The sequence below is a fragment of the Sciurus carolinensis genome, chromosome 13 (genome assembly GCF_902686445.1).
Source record: "Sciurus carolinensis chromosome 13, mSciCar1.2, whole genome shotgun sequence".
Lineage (NCBI taxonomy): Eukaryota > Metazoa > Chordata > Mammalia > Rodentia > Sciuridae > Sciurus > Sciurus carolinensis.
In genome coordinates, this window is record NC_062225.1 from 24,678,833 (window position 1) to 24,699,368 (window position 20,536).

The 20,536-nt window shown below is 50.6% G+C and overlaps 2 protein-coding genes across 6 annotated transcripts in view; both read right to left on the reverse strand.

Annotated features, from left to right (window-relative positions):
- Sfxn5 (sideroflexin 5) overlaps positions 1-11,508 on the reverse strand; it is a 110,679-nt gene extending 99,171 nt beyond the window's left edge. For 2 of the 3 annotated variants that reach the window (XM_047522467.1, XM_047522465.1), the window contains exons 1-2: positions 11,388-11,508; positions 11-79 (exon numbers count right to left, since the gene is read on the reverse strand). In XM_047522467.1, the coding sequence (XP_047378423.1) occupies positions 11-79; positions 11,388-11,489 (171 nt within the window). In that variant the 5' untranslated portion in view covers positions 11,490-11,508. Of the gene's footprint in view, positions 1-10; positions 80-5,944; positions 6,047-11,387 lie in introns of those variants that run through there. The other variant, XM_047522466.1, reaches the window with a different exon arrangement.
- Positions 11,509-12,793: 1,285 nt separating this feature from the next.
- Rab11fip5 (RAB11 family interacting protein 5) overlaps positions 12,794-20,536 on the reverse strand; it is a 35,722-nt gene continuing 27,979 nt past the window's right edge. The window contains exons 4-6 of one of the 3 annotated variants that reach the window (XM_047522897.1): positions 18,413-20,446; positions 15,353-15,542; positions 12,794-15,117 (exon numbers count right to left, since the gene is read on the reverse strand). In XM_047522897.1, the coding sequence (XP_047378853.1) occupies positions 14,914-15,117; positions 15,353-15,542; positions 18,413-20,446 (2,428 nt within the window). In that variant the 3' untranslated portion in view covers positions 12,794-14,913. The remainder of the gene's footprint in view (positions 15,118-15,352; positions 15,543-18,412; positions 20,447-20,536) is intronic. The other 2 variants (XM_047522898.1, XM_047522899.1) reach the window with 2 other exon arrangements.

Genomic DNA, 20,536 nt, shown 5'->3' on the forward strand with positions numbered 1-20,536 from the left:
CACAACTTACCTCGGTGACAAAGAGTGTGCGAGGGTCGATGATATCCAAGAAGTGCCTGAAGCGGCCGTAGAAGGACGTCTGGGGGGGGGGAGAAAAGGAGGTCAGCTGCTGAACACACCCTGAGGACACTGGGAACACCCCCACAGCTCGCCCTTATGATTGGGCCCCCCAGGCCCCGGGACTCCCCATGTGGGTGATGAATGCCAATGGGGCCTCATTGCTCAGGGACCTGGGAGTAGCTTTCCCAGAGCAGAGGGCTTCCTAAAATTGACTCAGAGAGACCATAAGATACTTGGTGACTGTCCCAACTTCTTTTCCAGGTGCCTCCCACTTTTCTCCCTCTCCCATTGTCCTGAGATCTATCTTGAGCCCTTCAAAAGCTCCCAAGCATCACTGTGAGCCTAGTTCTCAGTGTCTCTGCCTTGCTTAGGAACTCTAGGGAGAGAGAAGATCCTGCCCACCCCTGATAGGGCTCCTCTCTAAGGTCCTGCTCTGCCCTCAAGGGAAAGATCTCCACAGGCAGAGCCCAAGCAAGACAGCATCACACTCACAGCCCACAGGCCCTGCTTCAGCAACAGTCCTAGAACTGCTGTGAGGTGCAGGCTAATGGGCAAGCTTCTCCAGCCTTGCCCCAGAGCAGGAGCCCTCGCAAAGGAGGGCTTTGTGCTAAGCAGGCCACCAGCATCCAGGCACGATGAAAGGAAACCAAGCAACACTGCTGCTGGGCCTTCAACATGGGGACAAAGCCAGCTGGGCAAAGCCAAATTCAAGAGGGATAAAAGGGGGTGCCAAGCTCAGGGATGAAGGGGAAGGCTGCAAACACTGGGGGTTCATGCCTCACTACACTCTGGGCTCTGCCCCAAATTCCTCCCTAGAGCCCCATAGCTCACCAGGCACTATGCTCTGCACAGTACAGAAAGGAGCCTTCACTTCCCTGTCCTTGCTTACAAGGACAGCAGATCCTGCAGTCATCTTCCTTCCTTTCCCTTCCCAATAAAGACCCTGCAGTAGGCCCTGGGTCACCAAAGTTCCTGCACCAATCAGACCTGTCCCTCTGCTCATCCCGGCACCCCCTGCACAGAGAAACCTCTCTACCTCCAATGGTTACCCGCCTGCAGGTGCAGACCACAGACCAGATCAAGCCTCGGCAGCATCCCTAGCTAAAACAATCACTTTTCTAGCCTCTCATACAGCTCGAATGGCCGAAACCATTCCCCACTTAAAACATGCCTACATGATGCTCGCGTGATTGTCCTGGCAAATTTCTACCTCCCAAAACTCAGTCTAGGAAAACAATCAGAATGTTCAGAGTTATGGTCAAAGGCACATGCCAAGGTTTTCCACTGCTACACCATTTACCAAGATAGATGGTCACTGAGTGACAGTCCACTCATGTGACTGAATACTATGCAGATGTTTAAGATCATGCTTTCAGACAACAGTTATGACATGGAAAAATGCTTCTGATTTTTATAAAATGCATAAGCAGTGGAATTCCAACTTAATTAGCCAGGAGATAGAAATAGATGGATACTAAATGAACAGCAAAACTACCAAATGACATCCAGACCCTGGTAAAAGGAACCAAGGTTCCCTAGGGAAGTGGCAGGTTCCAGGGCTGGGCATGGATGGTATAAGATGAAACTGGTATGTTTTGTTGTGCCAGAAAGCAATGAAGTGCCACCCCTGCCAAAGTGATAGGGACATGTTAAAAGGCCCACTGAGGGGGCAGATGGACATTTTGTGCCTGGAGATGTGAGACCCTGAGAAGTGAACAGCATCACCAAGATGGCATTCCAAGAATATAATTGTGGGGAAACCTCAGACAAACCCAAATTAAGGAGCATTTCATAAAACCACTGGCCTTGTTCATCAAATTTGTCAATAGCATAAAGACAAAGACTAAAACACTGATCCACAGTTAAAGGTCACTAAAGAGATGGCTAAGTACAGTGTGTGGTTTGGGATTGGATCCTGGATTCAGCAGGAAAATGCTTTCTAGGGCATTACTGACACAAGTGAAAAAGTTGGAATATGGACCATAGATTAATAAAAAGTATTATATCCATGTCAAATTTCCTAGTCATAATAACTGCACTGTGGTTATGAGGAGAGTGTCCCTGTTCTTAGGAGACATTCACTGAAGCATTATGGGATGAATAGATATAATCTACTTTCAAATAGCTGAGGAAAAAGAACACATATAAATACACAGGTGGCCATATAACCTGAAAATGTAGGTACTGTTATTATATTTTTTAATATTTTTTAGTTGTAGATGGACACAATACCTTTATTTATTTATTTTTATGTAGTGCTGAGGATCGAACCCAGTGCCCCACATGTGTTAATCTAGTGCTCTACCACTGAGCTACAACCCCAGTCCCTGTTGTTTTTGTTGTTATTATTATTCCATGGATTGAACCCAGGGGTGCCTAACCACTGAGCCACATTCCTGGCGCTTTATATTTTTTATTTTGAAACAGGGTCTCACTAAATTGCTTAGGACCTCACTAAATTGCTGAAACTGGCTTAGAACTTATGATCCTCCTGCCTCAGCCTCCTGAATCGCTGGGATTACAGGCATGCACCACCATGCCCGACTGTAATTTTTAACAGACCGTGGATATCCCTGAGATCATGTATACTTGCTATTTCTAGATTTTCTGATCCACTGCAGACAAAGAAAACAATGAGAAAATGTGACAAAGTTAAAAACTGATAGAGCTAGCTAAAAGGCACATGGAAGTTTTCCCTACTCTTGCAAGGCAAGAGTTACAAGATAACTTTCCTGTAAGAGGGAGGGTGTTTCAAAGGAAAAAAATTACAGACCATATTTTTCAAAATGCTAGATGAAAATACATTAAAATATTAACAGATATTGCCTCTGGGTAATAGAATTATGGGTGATTTTATTTCTATTATCTTTTAAATTGCTTTTAAAATGAAAAAAAATCAGTATTAGGAGTGATACATAGAAACAATATTCTATTTTTTAAATCTATGTAAATTAAAGTACAAGCTGGTAATATTAAGTAATATACTTGACAATGAGCTCCTGAAGGGTGTGGGATGTGAACTGTTCCTCTCTTATCCACCTTGGCTACCAGCCTCCTCACACACCTAGGAGAGACTGTGCAGACTCACTTAAATGAATGAGTGAGCTGATGAGCAGCCAGTGGCTTCCTGAAGCATCCAGACTTCCTGAAGGGGATAGAGCCTGGGCTGGGCTTTGAAGGCAGGGTAAGGATAACAATTGAGAAGTCAGTGGTCCAAGAGGGATAAGGATGAGCAGGGGCAGATGTGAGCAAAGCAACTTCTAAAAGATACTCCAGCAGACACCTTCAACCTGACTTGCCCTGAGGTCTTGATCCTATCCCAGTCCCGCCAGCCCTCTTTTGCCACTTGCTACTAAAGTCACTAAGGGAGAAATTCGAATAAAGCATTTTGCTTCACAGACATCTGCAAACTCCCACTGAACCAGGCTCAGGGGGCATCACAATGAACAAGCCCTCCAGGAACTCAGAGCCATCAAGGGAGTCAAACACAAACAAACAAGTAAACAAATAACTAGAAAACACTGTGATCATTGCTCAAATGAGGGTCTACAAAGTGCACTGGGGACACACAGGTTTCTTCCTTGAGTGAATCAAGGGGGCATCCCAGAGGAGCTGAGACGGAGAGGTCTCAGCTGAGCTAACCTAACAGAGGTTATCCAGGACAGCATGAGGGCATGAAGGCTGCGATCGGAAACTGCAGTTGCCCGGGATCTGTTCCCTCACTCACTATTCAGCTAGCTTCTGAAGACCTACTGCACCCCACACTGTGCTGGGCCTTGGGGTACAGCTGAGCTTGCTGAGTGTGGAAGAACAGGGAAGAACCAAGAGTCATGGATGATGCCTAGATTTCTAGTTCAATACCAATGCTTATTAATCAGGATAAGGGAGGCAAGAAGCATACTGGTTTAGTGGAGAGGAAGATAAACATCTGCACTGATCATGTACATTGAGATACTTGGGCATTCCAGATGTAACTGTTCAATAAACACTTTGAAATACAGACCTAAGATCCATGAAAGGGGTTAAATGCTAAAAGCACATTGTAATCCTAGCCCAGTCGGCCTAAAGCCCCCAGGGACTAGCCTTTCTCTAACAAAGTCAGGTTTACTGAAGAGTTGCAACAAAGAAGGCCACATAGCAGGGTTATGATGGGTGCATAGCCAAAGGAAAAAGATAAAGTTGGGGGAAATGGAATATAAAGCAGTCCAGCATTTGCTCCTAGTCAACCTAGGTCTAGATTGATAAGTGGACTTAGGGCCTTGTTTCCATGGCAACTGTAAAGCTAAGATTAGTGTGGATCGTGACACCATAGCACATACCTACGGTCCCAGCAACTCAGGAGGGTAAGGCAGGAGCATCTCAAGTTCAAAGCTAGTCTCAGCAACTTAGTAAGACGCTGTCAAAAAAAATTTTAAAGTGGGGGCAGGGCACTGGGGATGCAGCTCAGTGGTAAACACCCCTGGGTTCAATTCTAAGTAACTACTCCCCCCCCAAAAAAAAATAATAAAGAAAGAAAGAAAGAAAACAACTGTTTGTAATGTTGAGACCAGAAACTAATTTAAACCCAATCACTTTGGGTTATCCATCAGGCAAAGTGGCTTAGATCTGCCATCAAGAGCTGGATATTTCATTCCTAATGATATGACTAAAACAGCAAAGTCTCTGGCAATCCATGATATTAGAGAATTCAACTTCTCTTTTTTTTTTTTTTTTTTTTTTTTTTTTTTTTTGCAGTGCTGGGGATTGAACCCAGGGCCTTGTGCTTGTGAAGTGAGCACTCTACCAACTGAGCTATCTCCCCAGCCAGAATTCAACTTCTGAATGAGCACTTACTCAAAGAAAGGGGGTCCTTCTGATACTTTGTAGCCCTAGTCAAGAAACATTTCTTTGCTGAAACAAAAACTTAATCTGTGTCTGTCTTCCCTGCCATGAATGACAGGCAAAGTTTCTATTCTCTCAGTCTGAGTTCATTTTTTTTTTTTTTTTTTTTTTTTTTTTTTTTTTTGCGGTGCTGGGGATCAAACCCAGGGCCTTGTGCTTGCAAGGCAAGCACTCTACCAACTGAGCTATTTCCCCAGCCCCTGAGTTCATTTTTATTTTCTCAGTAATTTAAAATGTATAGTGCAACTACCCACCACCACCTCTTAAATTCAGCCCCATCTGAATGTAATCAAACAGTGGACATTTTCTTTCCCTTTTTCTTTATTAGAAGAATGAGTCAGTCAAACAATCCCTTCTCTTTCCCTTCATAAGTGAAGTGAGTCTGCTAATCCTGGGCAGGGACTCTGGGCCTCCAGAAGCAGGCTGCCCTCTCCCCAGGTGCAGCCCAGCTGGGAATAGCAGACCTTCTGAGTGGAGGCCCAGGGCAAAGGCCCAAGAAAAACTGACAGACCCCTTGCCCCAGACCTCAAAATGACTGCTCTTCATGATTAGGAATAAAATACTCAGTGAACCTATAGCGCAGGGTAGACAGGCTGGAGCTGCCGGTGTCCTCCACCAGGCGGTGCTCTGTCGGAATCAGCAGGCACCTCATGGCCAGGCCAGACACCCAAGGATTCTGGTTCTATTGGTTTGGGGTGGGCTCCAGGCAGCAGTAGCTGTTTAAAAACCTGCCCAGGTGATTCTGGGAAGTGTTGAGCCAGTTCTATACAACAAACCAACCCCAAGCACTGCTCTTAGAAAGTCACTCTAGCCTCTGGGAAGGAAATGATTAAAAGACATAACTATCTAAAAGGCACTGTGATTTTAGAACTTCACTTGGGGCAAAATATATGAGAAATTGCTGATGGCCTCCCGACTCCCAGCCCACACAAACTTCATGTGAAGAGCACATTTTCCTACCCAGGAGTTCCCTGGACCAGAGAGGGTGTCCTGTGCAACCCACCTGCTCTACCCAAATCTGCCTCAGTCCACCTTGGACCCCAGCACACACACAGCTCACTGTCACTCTGGTCATCTTAGCAGGAAGGTGAGTTCTCTGAAGGAGTGAAGAAGCTTAAAAAAAAAAAAAAAAAAAAAAAAAGACAGCAGTAAAAACCTATTTCTGGATAGACTGAAAAGCAAATGGGAAGAGACCTATGTGTTGTCCCTGTTCCTACCTGGGTTCAACTTGCCCAATCATATCTGTGCCTGAAGCAAAGAAAAGAGTTGATTGAGAGAAGAAAGGAACAGAAAAGGAGGAGGAAAGGGGGGAAGGTAGGTCTTAGGTGCTGAACCTGAATCTTCCTCTTCCTCTTCTTCCCTTCACAAGGCCACGTGGGATAGTGCTTTAAAACATGGATTTCAAAACAACAAAAACACACGGATTCCAAGTTGGCAAGAAAAACAGAACAGAGGAACATGTTAAATAATACCAGAGAGATGCCATCAACCACATTCAGAATAAGGGACATTCTACAAGACAAACAACCCAGTTTCTTCAACAAATACAAGAAAAAAAGAGGGAGAGAAACCATTATCAAAAGAGACATGAGCCAAATATGTGTAGGGTTGACGGGAGCCTCAAACAAACCACAATAAAAAAACATTAGTCAGAAACTTAGTGAGGCCTCAGCAACTCAGCAAGACCCTCTCTCTAAATAAAATATAAAAGGGCTGGGTATGTGGCTCTGTGGTTAAGCACCCCTGGGTTCAAATCCTGGTGGTACCAAAAAACAAAACAAAACAAAACAAAAGTTAGGTGACAATTAAGGGAATGCAAAGTCACTAGTTATTTGATGTTATTAAGATTTAATTGTTTCAGGTGTGTGAAGGGTGTTATGGTTTTATTAAGACTAATTTAGAATACCTCTGATATGATATGATGTGATACAGAGGGCAAAATTCTTCCCCCAGATTGAGGGACAGTCTATAAAATATCCTACCAGTACTTCCTAAAACCATCAAGGTCATCCAGACCAAGGGAAGTCTGAGAAATTTACAGATCAAAGGAGACTAAGACAACATGATAACTAAATATAATGTAGGATCTTGGATGGGCTCCTAGAACAGAAAGGGGACATTAATGTAAAAATATAGTGAAATCCAATTCAATCTGGAGTGTAGTTAATAGTAATGTATCAATGTTGGCTTCTTAGTTTTGATAAACATACTATGGTATTGCAAGATATTAGGGAAGGGTTATGCGGAAATTCTCTCCATCTAAATTCTACAAATCTAAAATTATCCAATATTAAAATTCATTTTACTTAAAAACCTAATCAAAAATAGCTGGGCATGGTGGTCCATGATTGTAACTCCAGCTACTCAGAACACTGAAGCAAGAAGATCCCAAATTCAAAGTCAGCCTTGGCAACTTAGCAAGACCCTGTCTCAAAATAAAAGATTAAAAGGGCTAAGGATGTAGCTCAGTGGTAGAGTGCCACAAGGTTCAATTACTAGTATGAAGAGTGAATTAATACAAGCCAAGAGTCCTTAATTTTAGAGATACCTACTAGAAGGCCAATGAAATGTTATAATGTTTAGGGTTTACTTCAAAATAATTTATTGGTTGGGAGTGGAGTATAGTAGTGTATAGATGAAACAAAGCTGGCCTTAAATTGGTAATTATGGGGTTGGGGGACATGGCCTGGACAACATGAGGCCCTGGGTTCAGTTCCCAGCACCATCAAATAAATAAATAAATAAATTGATAATTGTTGAAGCTGAGTTATAGGGACATAGAGATTCAATGACTGTCTCCATTTTTGTATATTTGAAAACCTCCAGAATAAAAAAGTTGGCAATAAGCAAATGAACAAACAAATATAAACTCTGGAGCCAGATTGACTAGAAAGTTATTTAATATGTTTGTGTGCTACAGTTTTCCTGCCTGTAAACAGGAGAACATTGTACCTACATCACAGGGTTGTATAATTTCATAATTCAATATGCATACGGGTTGGAACAATGTTTGACTATCGACATCTTATGGAGAGAAAAACAGACACATTCCAAAGCCCATTCATCACCCTTTCTCTACCCTCTGATCCTGATCCGTGCTCTTCCTCCCCTACGCTCCTGCACAGGGATACTCTTGTGGGGAAAGAAGAGGGGCTCGGGGGTTTACTCCAGAGAGCAATCTTGGTTCCAAACTCTACAGAAATTAGTAAGACTAGTTGAAGAATCAGAGTGGTGTTCCCAGTATGGGTTCTGAGAATAGACCCTGGATTATGAGCCATTCAAAGCAGGCTATGCTAAATATCAAAGGTAGAATCCAAATAAAGATGATTGGGTCATGAAGGAGCTCATCACTCCAGGAAATCCAAGGTAGACCATTGTGTCTTTAAGTTCTCCCCCTTAGAGACACCAACTCTGGGATCCCCAAGCTGTCAAACATGCTCCCATTTGGTTGCAATTTTACAAGATCTCTAAGGGACATTTTGGATAAAAATAGACCCATGGCTCCTGTCACAACCTAGTATGTCAAATTCAGGTCCACAAAATCCACTGAAGTGTGTGCAGCACATTCATTTATTCACAAATCTTTATTGAGCATCTTTGAAGTGCACATAGCTGAGTCAAGAGGGAGTCAAGGCAGGCACAGTCCCTGATTCCATGGAATCTAAGGCCAAAAAAGGAGACAGATGATAATGAAAACAGCCATCCCCAAGTCAATGTATCTCTAGATAGGTGCTTTGCAGTAGCAGAGCATAGTCAAAAACTCATCTTGGAGGCTTCCCGAAGGAAGTGATGCTTCACCAACTCATTAAGAATGAGGAGTGGTGCAAGAGTTGAGGGGGCAGGGGAAGGTGACATTCCAGCAGATGGTCCAGGGGTGGAAAGGTACATGGTAAGTTTAAAGGCTGAAAAGCAGCCAGTGTGGTTGGAAGGATGTTACAAGCGGTAGGTGGGTAAAGGGATTCAAGATAGATAGACTGTGCAGAACTTTGGACCCCTTCAGAAGTGAGGTCTTTATCTTAAGAGCTAGGGAAGCCACCACAAGGTGTTTAAACGTACATGTGTGGGGGAGGGGGCATCATCTGATCAGAACTGCATTGTTGGGACTCTGCCACACAGAAGAGGGAGGGATGGGAAGAGGGCCAAAGTGGAAGCAGAGACACCTGTCCAAAGGCTTCCACAATGGTCCAGGAAATAGATGTGGGGGCTGGTTTAGGAGTCTAGCCATGGAGATGGGCAGATTTGAGAGTTGTTTGAGAGGTGAGATCATGGTCTCTGATTGTACTTAGAGAGTGAGAGAGAGGAAGGGAAGTATACAAGCAAATCCCAGGTTTATGACTAGCACTAGGGTGGCAAGTTGAGCTGCTTACAGAGAGCCAGGAAGGAGTGTGGGAGGAGCAGGTTTGAAGGAAAGAGCAGAAGATCCTTAACATGGATGAATCACATGTGCTCAGTCACTGTTCTTTAAGCAGGCCACTATGCTGGGGAGCTTCAACAGTAAATGCCACACACACTTTACTGCCAAAAAGAGATACCAGCAAGAGCGGTAGGAACCAAATAGTCTCAAAAGTGCATCTGTGGCTCCACAGCATAAGGCCAAGTCATTAAAGTCACTAAGAGGTACCCCATAAATGTCTACTGGGTGACTGGATATCCCAAGTGCCACAAACAGATAACAGGAAAAAGGGGAGGCAGGGGCAGAAGTCTTTACTCAACACCCAATTAAAAGCCTAACTACATGGCACCTAGGGTAATATTTTCTCAAAAGACCTACATGAGGTTTGAGACCAAGTAACCATGACTTAGGGGACCCCAGGAAAGACTGCAGGGCGCGGGGGGGTGGGGGGGGTGGGGGGGGGTTGAGGGAATGGAAAATCTTTGGGGGTGGCCAAAGAGGCTTCCAGGAGGAAGCCTGATCTACCTGATGTTATCAGACCAGGGGATAAATGCAACACAGCCAGAGATTGGCCAGACTAAGCTTGACAGAAGGATGTGCAGAATGGGAGATGCAGAAAGGAGTGAAGGGTCACCCCAGGAGAGGCAGGTGCACCCAACAGTCTCACCATAGGTGGCATCTTAAACTAGCTGAAAGATGACAGTCTCTTCTTAGATACCTACATGCTGAGATCTATTTTTAAAAAGAATCTAGTCCCGTTTCAAAACCCCAGGGACATTTTTTTTCAGAAGGATCAGGAGAGCAGCTCCTTAATTATCAGCGAAGCTCAGGGTTGGATTCAGTCCCCCTCCCACCACCGCAGCCAAAAAGAAATAAAGAAAGAAAGAAAGAAAAGAAAGAAAAAGAAAAGCAAGCAAGCCACTGCACCGACCTTTGTACCATAAGTCTTTCTTCCTGCAAAGTTCTTTCTGGCGCCTCTGCCACCCACCCCACCCGCTGCAAGCCCCGGTTCGCCCTTTTCCTAATAAAGTGCGCTTCCTCAGCGCTGGAGACAGCAGGGCCCAGAGTCTGCGGAGTGGGAACTGCCCCTCCTAGGTTCCGGTCTCCCGAGCCGGGCATGTCAGAGCTGCGGGTTCTATCCTTGTCTCTGAACCCAAGGACCGAGTTAGCGACGCCCAGGCGGGGGTCCGGGAAGAAAAGAAACGGCCACAGTGCCCAGAAGAGTCCGAGCGGGTCTGGAAAGAGCCAAGCGCTCCGTGGCGCCTGGGTCGAAGTACGAGAGGACTCAGAGAGGGAAGAGCTGGGGCCAATTCCCGGGTCCAAGGACCCTCCGAGGGACTGCGGCCCCAGGGGATGACACAGCGTTTCCTCCGCACCCCTGGCTCTCCAGGCTTGTCCCAGCTCCATCTCTGCCCAGCACCAGCCGGCCGACTCGCTGCGTCAGGGAATCCCCAGCTGGGAGATGGGAGAGGCCGGGGGGGCCGCAGCACTCGGCACAAGGTCCCACCCTGCTGTGCCTCACGGACCCCACTTGAGGGTAGAGGAATGGAAGTGTGACCGCGAGGTGCAGGAGCTGCAAGGCGGCTCAGTCTACAGCTCCGTAGGAAAGTCACTCCCAGTAGGGGGAAAAGTTAGAAGGCAACCCGGCTACGCCAACTTCTCACCCAGGGCCGGGCCCAAACTTTGCACCGGGAGTTGGCGGCTGCACAAGCTGGAGCGACCCTGCAAAAGCAGGTCGGACCCGGGCGCCCGAGAGTCCGGGCCGCAGTCGTCTGTAGCCAATCAAAGAGCGCCTCGGGCGAGAACGACTGGAGGGCGCGGGTAGTAGAGGAGTGACAGAAGCAAACGCCAATAGAAAGTCAAAATGGGAGTCCTCGCCCAGCCCACTGACCAATGGGAAAAGGATGGTTGTGGCCGAGGTCCCCGCGGCACTAACTGCAGGCTCCGGTGGCCGCGGGTCGGAGACCCTTGGGCTAAAGGGGACTTTGGAGGGGAGTTTGCTCGCCATTCCTGTGCCACCCGCCGACATGCAGATCACAGCCCCAGTCCTCACCTGCTGGAAGCGGGGTTTACCCAGTTGGAAAGGCGGTGCATCGGTCGAAGCATTAGCGGCACTAGCCGCCGCCGCTGATGCTGTAGTCGCTGTATCCGCCATGGCCACTGACGCCCGCAATCTCCGGCCCTTTTAAAATGTCCCTCCTCGGCCCCCGCCACAGCTGCCTCTCCCGATTGGCCATGAGCAACCGCAGCAAGCAGGGCGCGCAAGGGGTTGTGGGGAGTGTAGTTTTTCTCTTCTCAGAATCTGACAACCTCAGACTGCGGAGAGTTGCATCCACGCAGACTCCGTCTCGGTGTTGCAGGGGTCGGCAGTGTGGGAAAGGTGTGCAAGCACGGCCCTGAGGCTCCGGGAGGGGGCGACCAGGCGGCCCCTCGCTACTTACCTTCCCCCAGAAGCTTGGGTTGCTGTTGCGGGCGTCGCGCCTGAAGCGGCAATCCAGAACAAGGGCCCTCCACCAACGGGTCCGACCCGGGGCCAGATGGGCAAGGACTCCAGGTGGAGTGGGGTTAACTCGGAGGGCTTTCTGCAAGGACTTGTAATGCGGAATTTTCCTGCAGTTTCTTCTGTCGCCACCCTAACCTCCCGCCCTGTGCTCTACAGTCATACTGACACTCAGTTCCTAGAGTAGATGGGCTTCTGCGACCCAATCCTCAATGACCCCCAACCCCTGCACCTCCTTTGACCAACCAAGACAGATCCCTCCTGGGTCTCAATTCCTGGAAGAATAGACTGGGGGGTTGGCCGCTGGGAATAGAGTTCAGTAGCATTGCAAGTACCAGCTATAAGGTCTTTAGATAAAGGGCACTACAGTCTTAAGAGCAAACCACAGCAAGGATAATAAACACTTCTGCAGAGAGCAGTTTAAGACTCCTAGCTGAATAATCTGGTCAATGAACCAGACTGGGGACGTAGGAGGCTGCCTGTTTCACCCAAGAAGACAATGAAATTATTTTGGATTTGACTCTGGGAAACCCCACTTTGGGCCTTCTTAGTCTCATGGTAAAGTGCAGGGTTGGTTCATGTCCACCCATATTGTCCACTAATGGTTGAGCAACAAGAAATAGAATTTTCCTTTAGCTGGAAAGAGATTCTAGCTAGCTATACAATTTGTATTTTGTATTTGTATTTTATCTTCTCCTACTAGACTAAGTAGCTTGAGAACAGAATTCTCAGCCTTGCCCTCTGTATTTCCTCACTGTATCCAATAAACATGCCCATAATAGATGTCCAGTAAACAGAGATCCTGGGAGTTGATGAAATACTGAGGCCAGGCCACCGGGCCACACTGTACTACTGTCCTGTGATGTCGTCCATAAACCCCCTCACTTCAATTGAAGGCTGCCTTCTCCCACTGGCAGCCTCCACACACTCATTCCAAAACAGGAACAAGACAGACCACCTGCAGTATGTGAAATTTTATTCTTCATAAAGTGCTTGAAACATGAAGAACAAGCTCTTTATAAACAGGAGTTACAACTAGGAAGACAAAACAGCAAAGCAGAATGGTTCCTGCTTCCTGACCACTCCATGGCAGCTCTTCTCCATCTTGTGGCCAGAACAGAACATCAAACAGAACCCTGGGCTTTAATTCAAACCTTCTTCTAAAGACAACCCTGTCCTGAGCATGTGAGAGGCCCAACATCAAGGATGGGTGGAAGATCAGGACTGGAGTTGGGATCACCTAGCGCCCAGAGGAATACCTAGTAGGGGAGTGACACCTCCACCCCCAATGACCCCCCAAAAATGACTGAAAATCTGGGCACCTGTGGATACTTTTCTCAGCTATGCTGAACGGGTCTTAAAGATGTCAACTCTGCAGGGGTTTTCCCCCATGTATGGGGTTCCTCTCCATCCTGGCAAAAGACTGACATCACCCACAGAGCACCTCTCCTGTGAGATCTTCTAAGTGAGCCCACAGGCCCTCTCATGAAGAAGAGAGCCCCAGAAGGGCTCCTGCCTCTTCACTGGGCCTAAAGTACCCTCCTTTGGCATCTTCTCACCTCCCACCCTTTGCTAATGCAGGGTGCTCAAGCCATTGAAGGGTCCCTGCAGATGTCATGGGGAAGCCTGCTGTGCTTTCCACAAGCAAACCGGGGGCTGAGCCAAAGGGCAGATACTTCATTTCAAAGTGCACTGCAGCCAAGCCAGGCAAGGTACTGGGGCTGAAGAGACAGGCCAAGACAGGAACTTAGAGGATAGGTGGGAGGGCAACAAAGGTTTTTTTCTAAGTATAGGTGTCTCCTAAGGCATAGTGTGCTCTCCCACTTCCAGAGCAGCCAACTGCTGCTCAGTTGAGTCCTGACAGAATGAGAGTGAGCAGGGCAGCCCCAGACCTGCTCCCACCAGAAGTTTTTATCCTAAGATCGGCCAAAGGGGTCAAGGGAGATGGGAAAGATGGCAGGAAGGCCGAGGGGGCAGCAGTACTTGGCCACACTTTTAGCTGAGATTAAATCTGGGAGGGGACGAGCACAGAGCAGGGCTGCCCCCAGCTCCCCTTCCCCTTCCCAGGACTCTGACAGAGCCACCCCCATGTGCTCAACCTGGAGGGAGAGGTCTACACCCAGAGGCTCTTGACCCCACCCACAAAAGGCACATTTTGTTTCCAAAAGTTCAAACCCTGCAGCAGCACAGAGTTTTGGCATCTGGACAGGCAACAAGAACAGATGTGGAGGCTTGATTCCCAAAACAAAAGCAGCCCAAAGCCCAGACCTGGATGGGTCCACAAATCCGAGGTGGGCGAGAACCTGAAAAGCAAGGAGCTCTCTCCTGACCCAGTACTACCTCCACAGTCAACCATGACACTCAGTGGAAAGGTTCAAAGCAGGGCAAGGAACAGCCTGGAGAGCACACAGCACCACCTCCATCCACACTGCACCTGTGATGCAAGCAGCTCCAAACAGAAATGGACTCAGGATGTGGCAGATTAGACCAGGCCACACAGGCTACCTGCTCTAGGGGACGGGCATGGGGCAGAAGAGTAGGCACACTGGCTGCCCACAACTTACAAACAGGCAACTTGGTCCCTGTCCCAGTCCCAGCAATACTAGGATCCCCTCTTAGGGGCTAGAAGGGAATGAACAGGATGAGGCATTGGCCATGGGAAGGAATGGCTGACCATCCTTGGAGGATAATAAAGCCTGTGCTACAGCAGTCTGGTCCCAGACACATCGAACTGCAGCTCCCTCTGCTCCATCTTGAGGGCTAACTTCCCTATTCCAATTTCTTGGAGCCCCAAAAGCTAAGGGGTATGAAAATAGGCAGGTGGGAAAGACCAAGGGCTCCCAGAGACACATGGTTGTAATGGAACCTAAGGCTCTAATGGGAGTCCAAGGGCTCCCTTCCAGCAGCCCCAGTAGAGGCAGAAGGGAGAGGGAACAGGGAGTGACCAGGAAGACAGGCCGCAGCCTGTCCCAGATGAGGATGTGTTCAGCAGGAGAGAGGGCAGGCGGGCAGGCAGGTGGTCACAGCCCATCTGGGTAGCAGGTCCTCGCCAACCCTCCGGGGGTGGGGATAAGGGAGGCTACTTGGGGGGCCCAGGGGGAATCTGCAGCAGTGTGGGTGAGGTCTCCATGATCCGCACCAGCAGCCGGTCAATGTAGCTCTCCAGCTCCTGCACATGCTCGTCCCGCTGGCTCAGCTCCCGCTCCCGCTGCAGGAGCAGGCCGATGAGCTCGTCGTGTGTCAGATGGTAGTACTTGGCTGACTGGTCCAGTACAGCAGAGTCCTGAGGCCAGACAGAATGAGAGTGAGCAGAGCAGCCCCTGGCCTACTGCCCACCTACAGCCCAGTCACCCCACCACAGACCCCAGAGCTAACTGTCTCCATGCCAGAGGTGGGCTAACCAACTTCAGGGCTGTGGTAGGGAGGACCCGGCCTGCTCACTCTCCCACCCTCCCACTGCTCTGGGCCTCTCCACTGCACCACGTTCTGTCAGACTGCCCCTGGCACCTGGGTCTCACCTTCAACCTCTTGGTGTCCACAGTCTGACCAAGCTGGGGCGCTGGAGCCACAGGCTGAATGCCACCAGATGTGACCGTTTTGAGCTTCTCCAGCCCACTGCTCAGAGCTGTGCTCAGACTGGAGCGGGACTGCTTCCTGTCAGAAACGCCCTCTGCAGGGACAGCACTGAGGGGCTTCACAGGGTGGGGACTGCAAAGACAGACAGGAGATGGGTTATGGGGGGAGAAGGGCGGCACAGGCAAGGTGGGGCCACCTTCTCTGCAGAGCCCCAGGTCTGTTACACAGTTGAGGTCTCTCGGGCAGCGGCACCTTGCATGCCTCAATCTGCGTCCCACCACATGCTACCTCCCCACTTCATTCCCCCATGACCTGATGACCTGGTTCTTTGGCAGAGACAGCAGAGGCCACCCTGCAAATTTCTGCACTGTATTGGGAACTTGCCAGGGACACCCACCGCCAGCCATTTTACCTCCTTCCTCTTCTATACTTTCTCTAGGGGAGTAGCTAACCCTCCCAGTTTCCCCAGGACTGTGGACATGAGACTCTCCCAGGACATGAGACTTTCAAAGCTAAGACCAGGGAAGACCTGGCAAACTGCAGTGCTTGGCCCCCATCATCACACGTGCATCCGGTTAGGCTAGTGAGCACCCCTTGACCTTGTACTTGCTTGCTCACTCTCAGTCATCGCCACTGTCCTCTCACCCAAACCTCTCCAGAGCACGGACACCACGTTCTCTATTTAATTTCTTACCTCTTGTTGACTCCTCAGCCCCACCAGCCCAGCACAGGTGAACCTGCTGTCCTGGTGGGCCTGGCATCTCCCCTCCCTGCCTCTCTGGAGTCCACACCTGCCCTTCTCTTTCCTTTGGGCTGCCCTCCTTCTCCCTCTTGCCCCAGGCCCTTCACCTGGTGTTCTGGCCTGAGAGCCTCATCTCAGGCTGAACTACTGTTCTGCCCCTAGCCTCTCTCCTCTTCCCCCGACCCAGCCTCCCACTCCCGTCTCCAGCTCCAGCCCAGACCTCACTTTCAGGCTCTAGACCAGTGCAAGCAGGCTGGCTCTCCTGCTCCCTCACACCTGCCCTTTCCTCTGTGCTCCCAAGCAGAGAGCCTCCCAGGGCCCAGTCAAAAACCTGGGCGTCCCTCTGACTTGTCCCCTTCAGCCTCAGCCTTCATCAATCAAGCCCTGCCACCTTCCTCCCTACTCTCAAGCCCTCTTCTCCTCTTCAAGTCAGGGCTAGCCACGCCCTTCCTCCAGCCACAGCTAACTCAGGTCCACCAAGCAAATCTCACCCACCTCCAGCGGCTCCCCACTCTGCAGCAGGATAACGATCTCACTTTTCTGATACTTAGAAACCCTTTAATGGCTCCCATCAAAGAAAACAATTTGGCCCTGCCCTTTCCTCATGCAATAGAAAGAGTGCTGTCTATGTTAAGGCCTTCACGAAAGCTAGTCCTGTACCTGGAATACTGCCCTTTCCTCCACTGGCCTATTACTACTCCTGTTTCAAAGCAGCGCAAAACCACCTCCTCCAGGAAGGCTTCCTGATTCCCTAAGGCTAAGATGACCCTCTTCTGGGATCCCGCAGCACTCTGCACTTGCAACAATTATATACACTATAAGCCTTAGGTCCTCAACTCAGCCAGCCTGCCCCTGGGGAACCTCTTACAAATTTATGCTCATTCTACAGAGGCTTTAGGCCATTCAGAATTAGGAAGTGAAACGGACCAAAGACCCAGAGAGGCAGCTGTTACTTGGGTTAGTACTACAGATGCAGTCACATGGTATCAGAAGAGTGGCCAAGTGCCCGCAGCAGGGCAGAGTAGGGAAAAGACCAGATTCTTAACTGCCACCTAGGAATCCACACTAGAAACGGGTGGGAAAGCAACTCTAAGGGGGCCACCTCCAGGTGGTGCAGGAATGGATGACCAGTGCAGCAAAAAAGCACCCTGAATGAGTGGGGAGCCAGAGGCCTGGGCTCCAGTCCAACTGCCCCACATCTGAAGGATCTTGGGCCCTGCAGCTCTCATCTGAGAAATGGGGTTAGCTCTATTTGACCCATCCACTTCACGATGCAAAAGCACAGACATGAAGCCAACTCTGAAAAGAACAAAACTTTCAAAAAGTGGCGAGTATAATTAAAGGTTGTCCTGGAGGCTGGGGACCAGCTGACAATGCTGTTGTGATCAGGAAGCAAAGAAGCTGCAAGCACCAGCTCCCTTGCCTGCTCCCCCTATCACAGGGGGCACAGCACTGCCCACAGCTGGAGGAGAAAGATGGGGCATTCAGACTCCCTCCCACCCACTTCTCAAGTTCCAGCAGTTGCCTCCAAGGCTTCCCTTCCTGGGACCTGTCTTCCCCATTGGACTGGGAATTCCTTGGGTCTGACATAGAGCAGATGCTCAGGGAACTCAAGTGACTAATGGGCAATGAGCAAATGAGAGATGGAGCAGGCTGGAGGACTCCTGGAACAGAGGCCAGTGCTGGAGCCCAACCTACTCCCCACACCCCACATTCTGCTTCTCAGAAGCAGCAGCCCCTCTGCTCACCCCTCATTTGCTCATGCCTCCTAGATGCTCATGTTGCCCTGGACTCGGAAGCCAGCTGAGTCACACTCACCAATCCCAATCCTGAGCCTCCAGTGCCCTCATCAGCCCACACCTGCAACCCCAACCACCCAAGGCCCAGTAACTGGAGTCACACAGGCCTCTGCTAACCACTCAGCAGTCCTAGGCACATGGGAACCACCCCTGCAGGGCAGGAAACCGACAAAGGGCAAGCACACACTCTCCCCAACTTTGTTCCTCACTCCCTCCGCATCAGTGCTGTCCCTCAAGTCCCTGGCTTGTGGGGCCACCCTGAATGTACGAGGCCCCATGATGGAGGCAGCTTCAGAGCTGGTACCACAAAGAGCTTATGATTCACAGTCTCCACCACCCTGCCTGGGGTAGAGGACAACCTGGCCTGCCCTTAGCACGGAGGAGGCTGGGTTGTGAACATCTCCACCCACTGCCCTGCTGGGCCCCCTCCCTGTTCCTCCTGACGGGAGGTGGACACTCACCTGGCACTGGGCTGTAGCTCCTCAGCTGGTCGTGTCTCCAAGGGCAGAAGCACAAGCAGGGAGGCTGGGGTGGCTGCAGCGTGGTCCTCCCCTTCAGGGACAGGGGAGCCTCCAGGGAGGGGGGGCTCAAAGGGGCTGGAGGGTGAGGCTGGCTCCCCCAGGGGTGGGGAGGTAGAGGTCAGGGGCCAGGCTCCAGGCAGGGGAGAGCACAGAGGGCCAGGACCCACATGGCGATGACTAGCCCAGGGCGGGAGAGGGGGCGGAGGAAAGGCAGGCTCTGGGGGTGTGGGCAGCTCTTCTGGACCAGAGTGGATGGAAGACTCCCTGGACCCTGGTGGGGATGTAGATGGGAGGCTAGGGGGATCTCGGCTCTCCTGAGACAAGAAGGGGCTCAAGGCATCCTCTGAGGCCCACAGATCAGCCTGCTGGGGGGTGACTGACAAAGGCCCAGGCCTCTCTTTAACTGGCCCTGGGCTCTGGGCCTCAGAGCCTTCTCCTGTGTGTGGAGTCCCCAAGATCTGCTGACTCGGCAGTGCCGAGCTTACTGAGTTACAGGGTATGGGGACATGACCCTCAGGGCAGCTGGTGGAGACAGACAGGCAGGCCCCAGACCTAGAGGGGCTGGCATCCTCTACTAGCTCTTCCAGACCTGGCTCACCTAGCAGGGTCCCAGAAGATCTGCTGTCAGACTCCTCTGAGTCAGGTTTCCTGCCCTCCTCCTTGGTATCCATGGGACCAACAATCAATGCATTTGGGGTAGAGTCTTCTCCTCCTGCCCCTGCCCCCCAGTTACTTAATCCCACTGTAGTCTTCTCTTGTTGTTGCTGTTCCTCCTCCTCCTCTTCCTCCTCCTCCTCCTCCTCCTCCTCCTCGTCCACCTGGGAATTTGAGGGTGTGAAGAGGCGTGGTGGCTTGGGAGGCGGTGGGCTGGACCTGAGCTCCTCCTCCTCTGACTCCCACTCAGGTTTAGGCTCTGGCTCCGACTCCAGCTCCAGTTGGGGAGACCCCTTGCTCCCCTTTGGGATGACATTTCTTGGTGACTCTGGTTGCACCCGGGGAGATGGTAACACATCAGACTCTGCTTGCAGGACTGTTGAGGCCATCTCAGTTGCAGGAGAAATGGTGACCACATCCCAAGGCCAGGAGTCATCAACTGTATTGAGCTCTTGGAAAAGCTGATTTTCGCCTCCGGGGGCCTCCTCGTCCTGGCCCTCAGGGGTGTCATCTGAACCTGGTAGCCTCTCCCAAACACTGATCACTTCTGGAGAGCTGAAAAGAGATGTCCCACTGTCTGCTGGACTCTGTCCAGCTCCCGCTTCTGGGTCCGGTAGCTCCCTGTCTGGTGCTGAGGTCAAGGCTCTCAGTTGCGGCTGGGCTGATGCAGAGGGCAGGTCAGCCCCAGCTGACCTGAGGGACCCTGGGTCAGATGCACTTGTGCTCTGCTGGTCCAGTTCAGAGTCCAGAGGAGCCCTGGGCTCCAGCCACATGCTGCTCCCACCTCTTCCTCCCCCAGGGTCTCCCTGGGGCTCAGCTGCCTTCACTGTCATGGCCCTGGGGCCTGGGGCCTGCAGCCCAGTCACCTCCAGCCCCACTCCTTCAGGGGCCAGGATCTCGCTCCTGGCCTCCAGTTGCAGCCTGCCAGCAGCAAAGATGTTGAAGGTGTCGTCCCACTCAGGCAGGGCTTTCCCAAGGGAGGCCAGGGGGGCGGGGCTGGCCCTCGAGGCACTGGGGAGAGAGGGAGCAGGTGAAGGAGAGTTTAGTGCTATGTCGGCTACGAGCTCCTCGAAGAAGGGGTTGCTCTGCAAGGAGGTGAGGAACGGGTTGGTGACACCCAAGAATCCAGATGGGGTGGCTTCGGGGGTGATGGTGGCGATGGCAGCAGTGGCAGCAGCGGGGGAGGCGGCTGCAAAAAGGTTAGTGCTTAGCATGGGAGCAGCAGTGGGAGCAGGAGTGGGGGGGGCCGGAGCCCAGGGGGAGCAGGGGAAGTGGTGAGGAGCAGCTGGGTCAGGTTCTACCTGAGGAGACACGTCCAGGCTGTGGAGGGAGACAAAACCATGAGCCTCCTGGTTAATGCCGAGACTAGAAAAGGCCCTGCCGAGTACCACACCCCCACCCCTGCCTCAA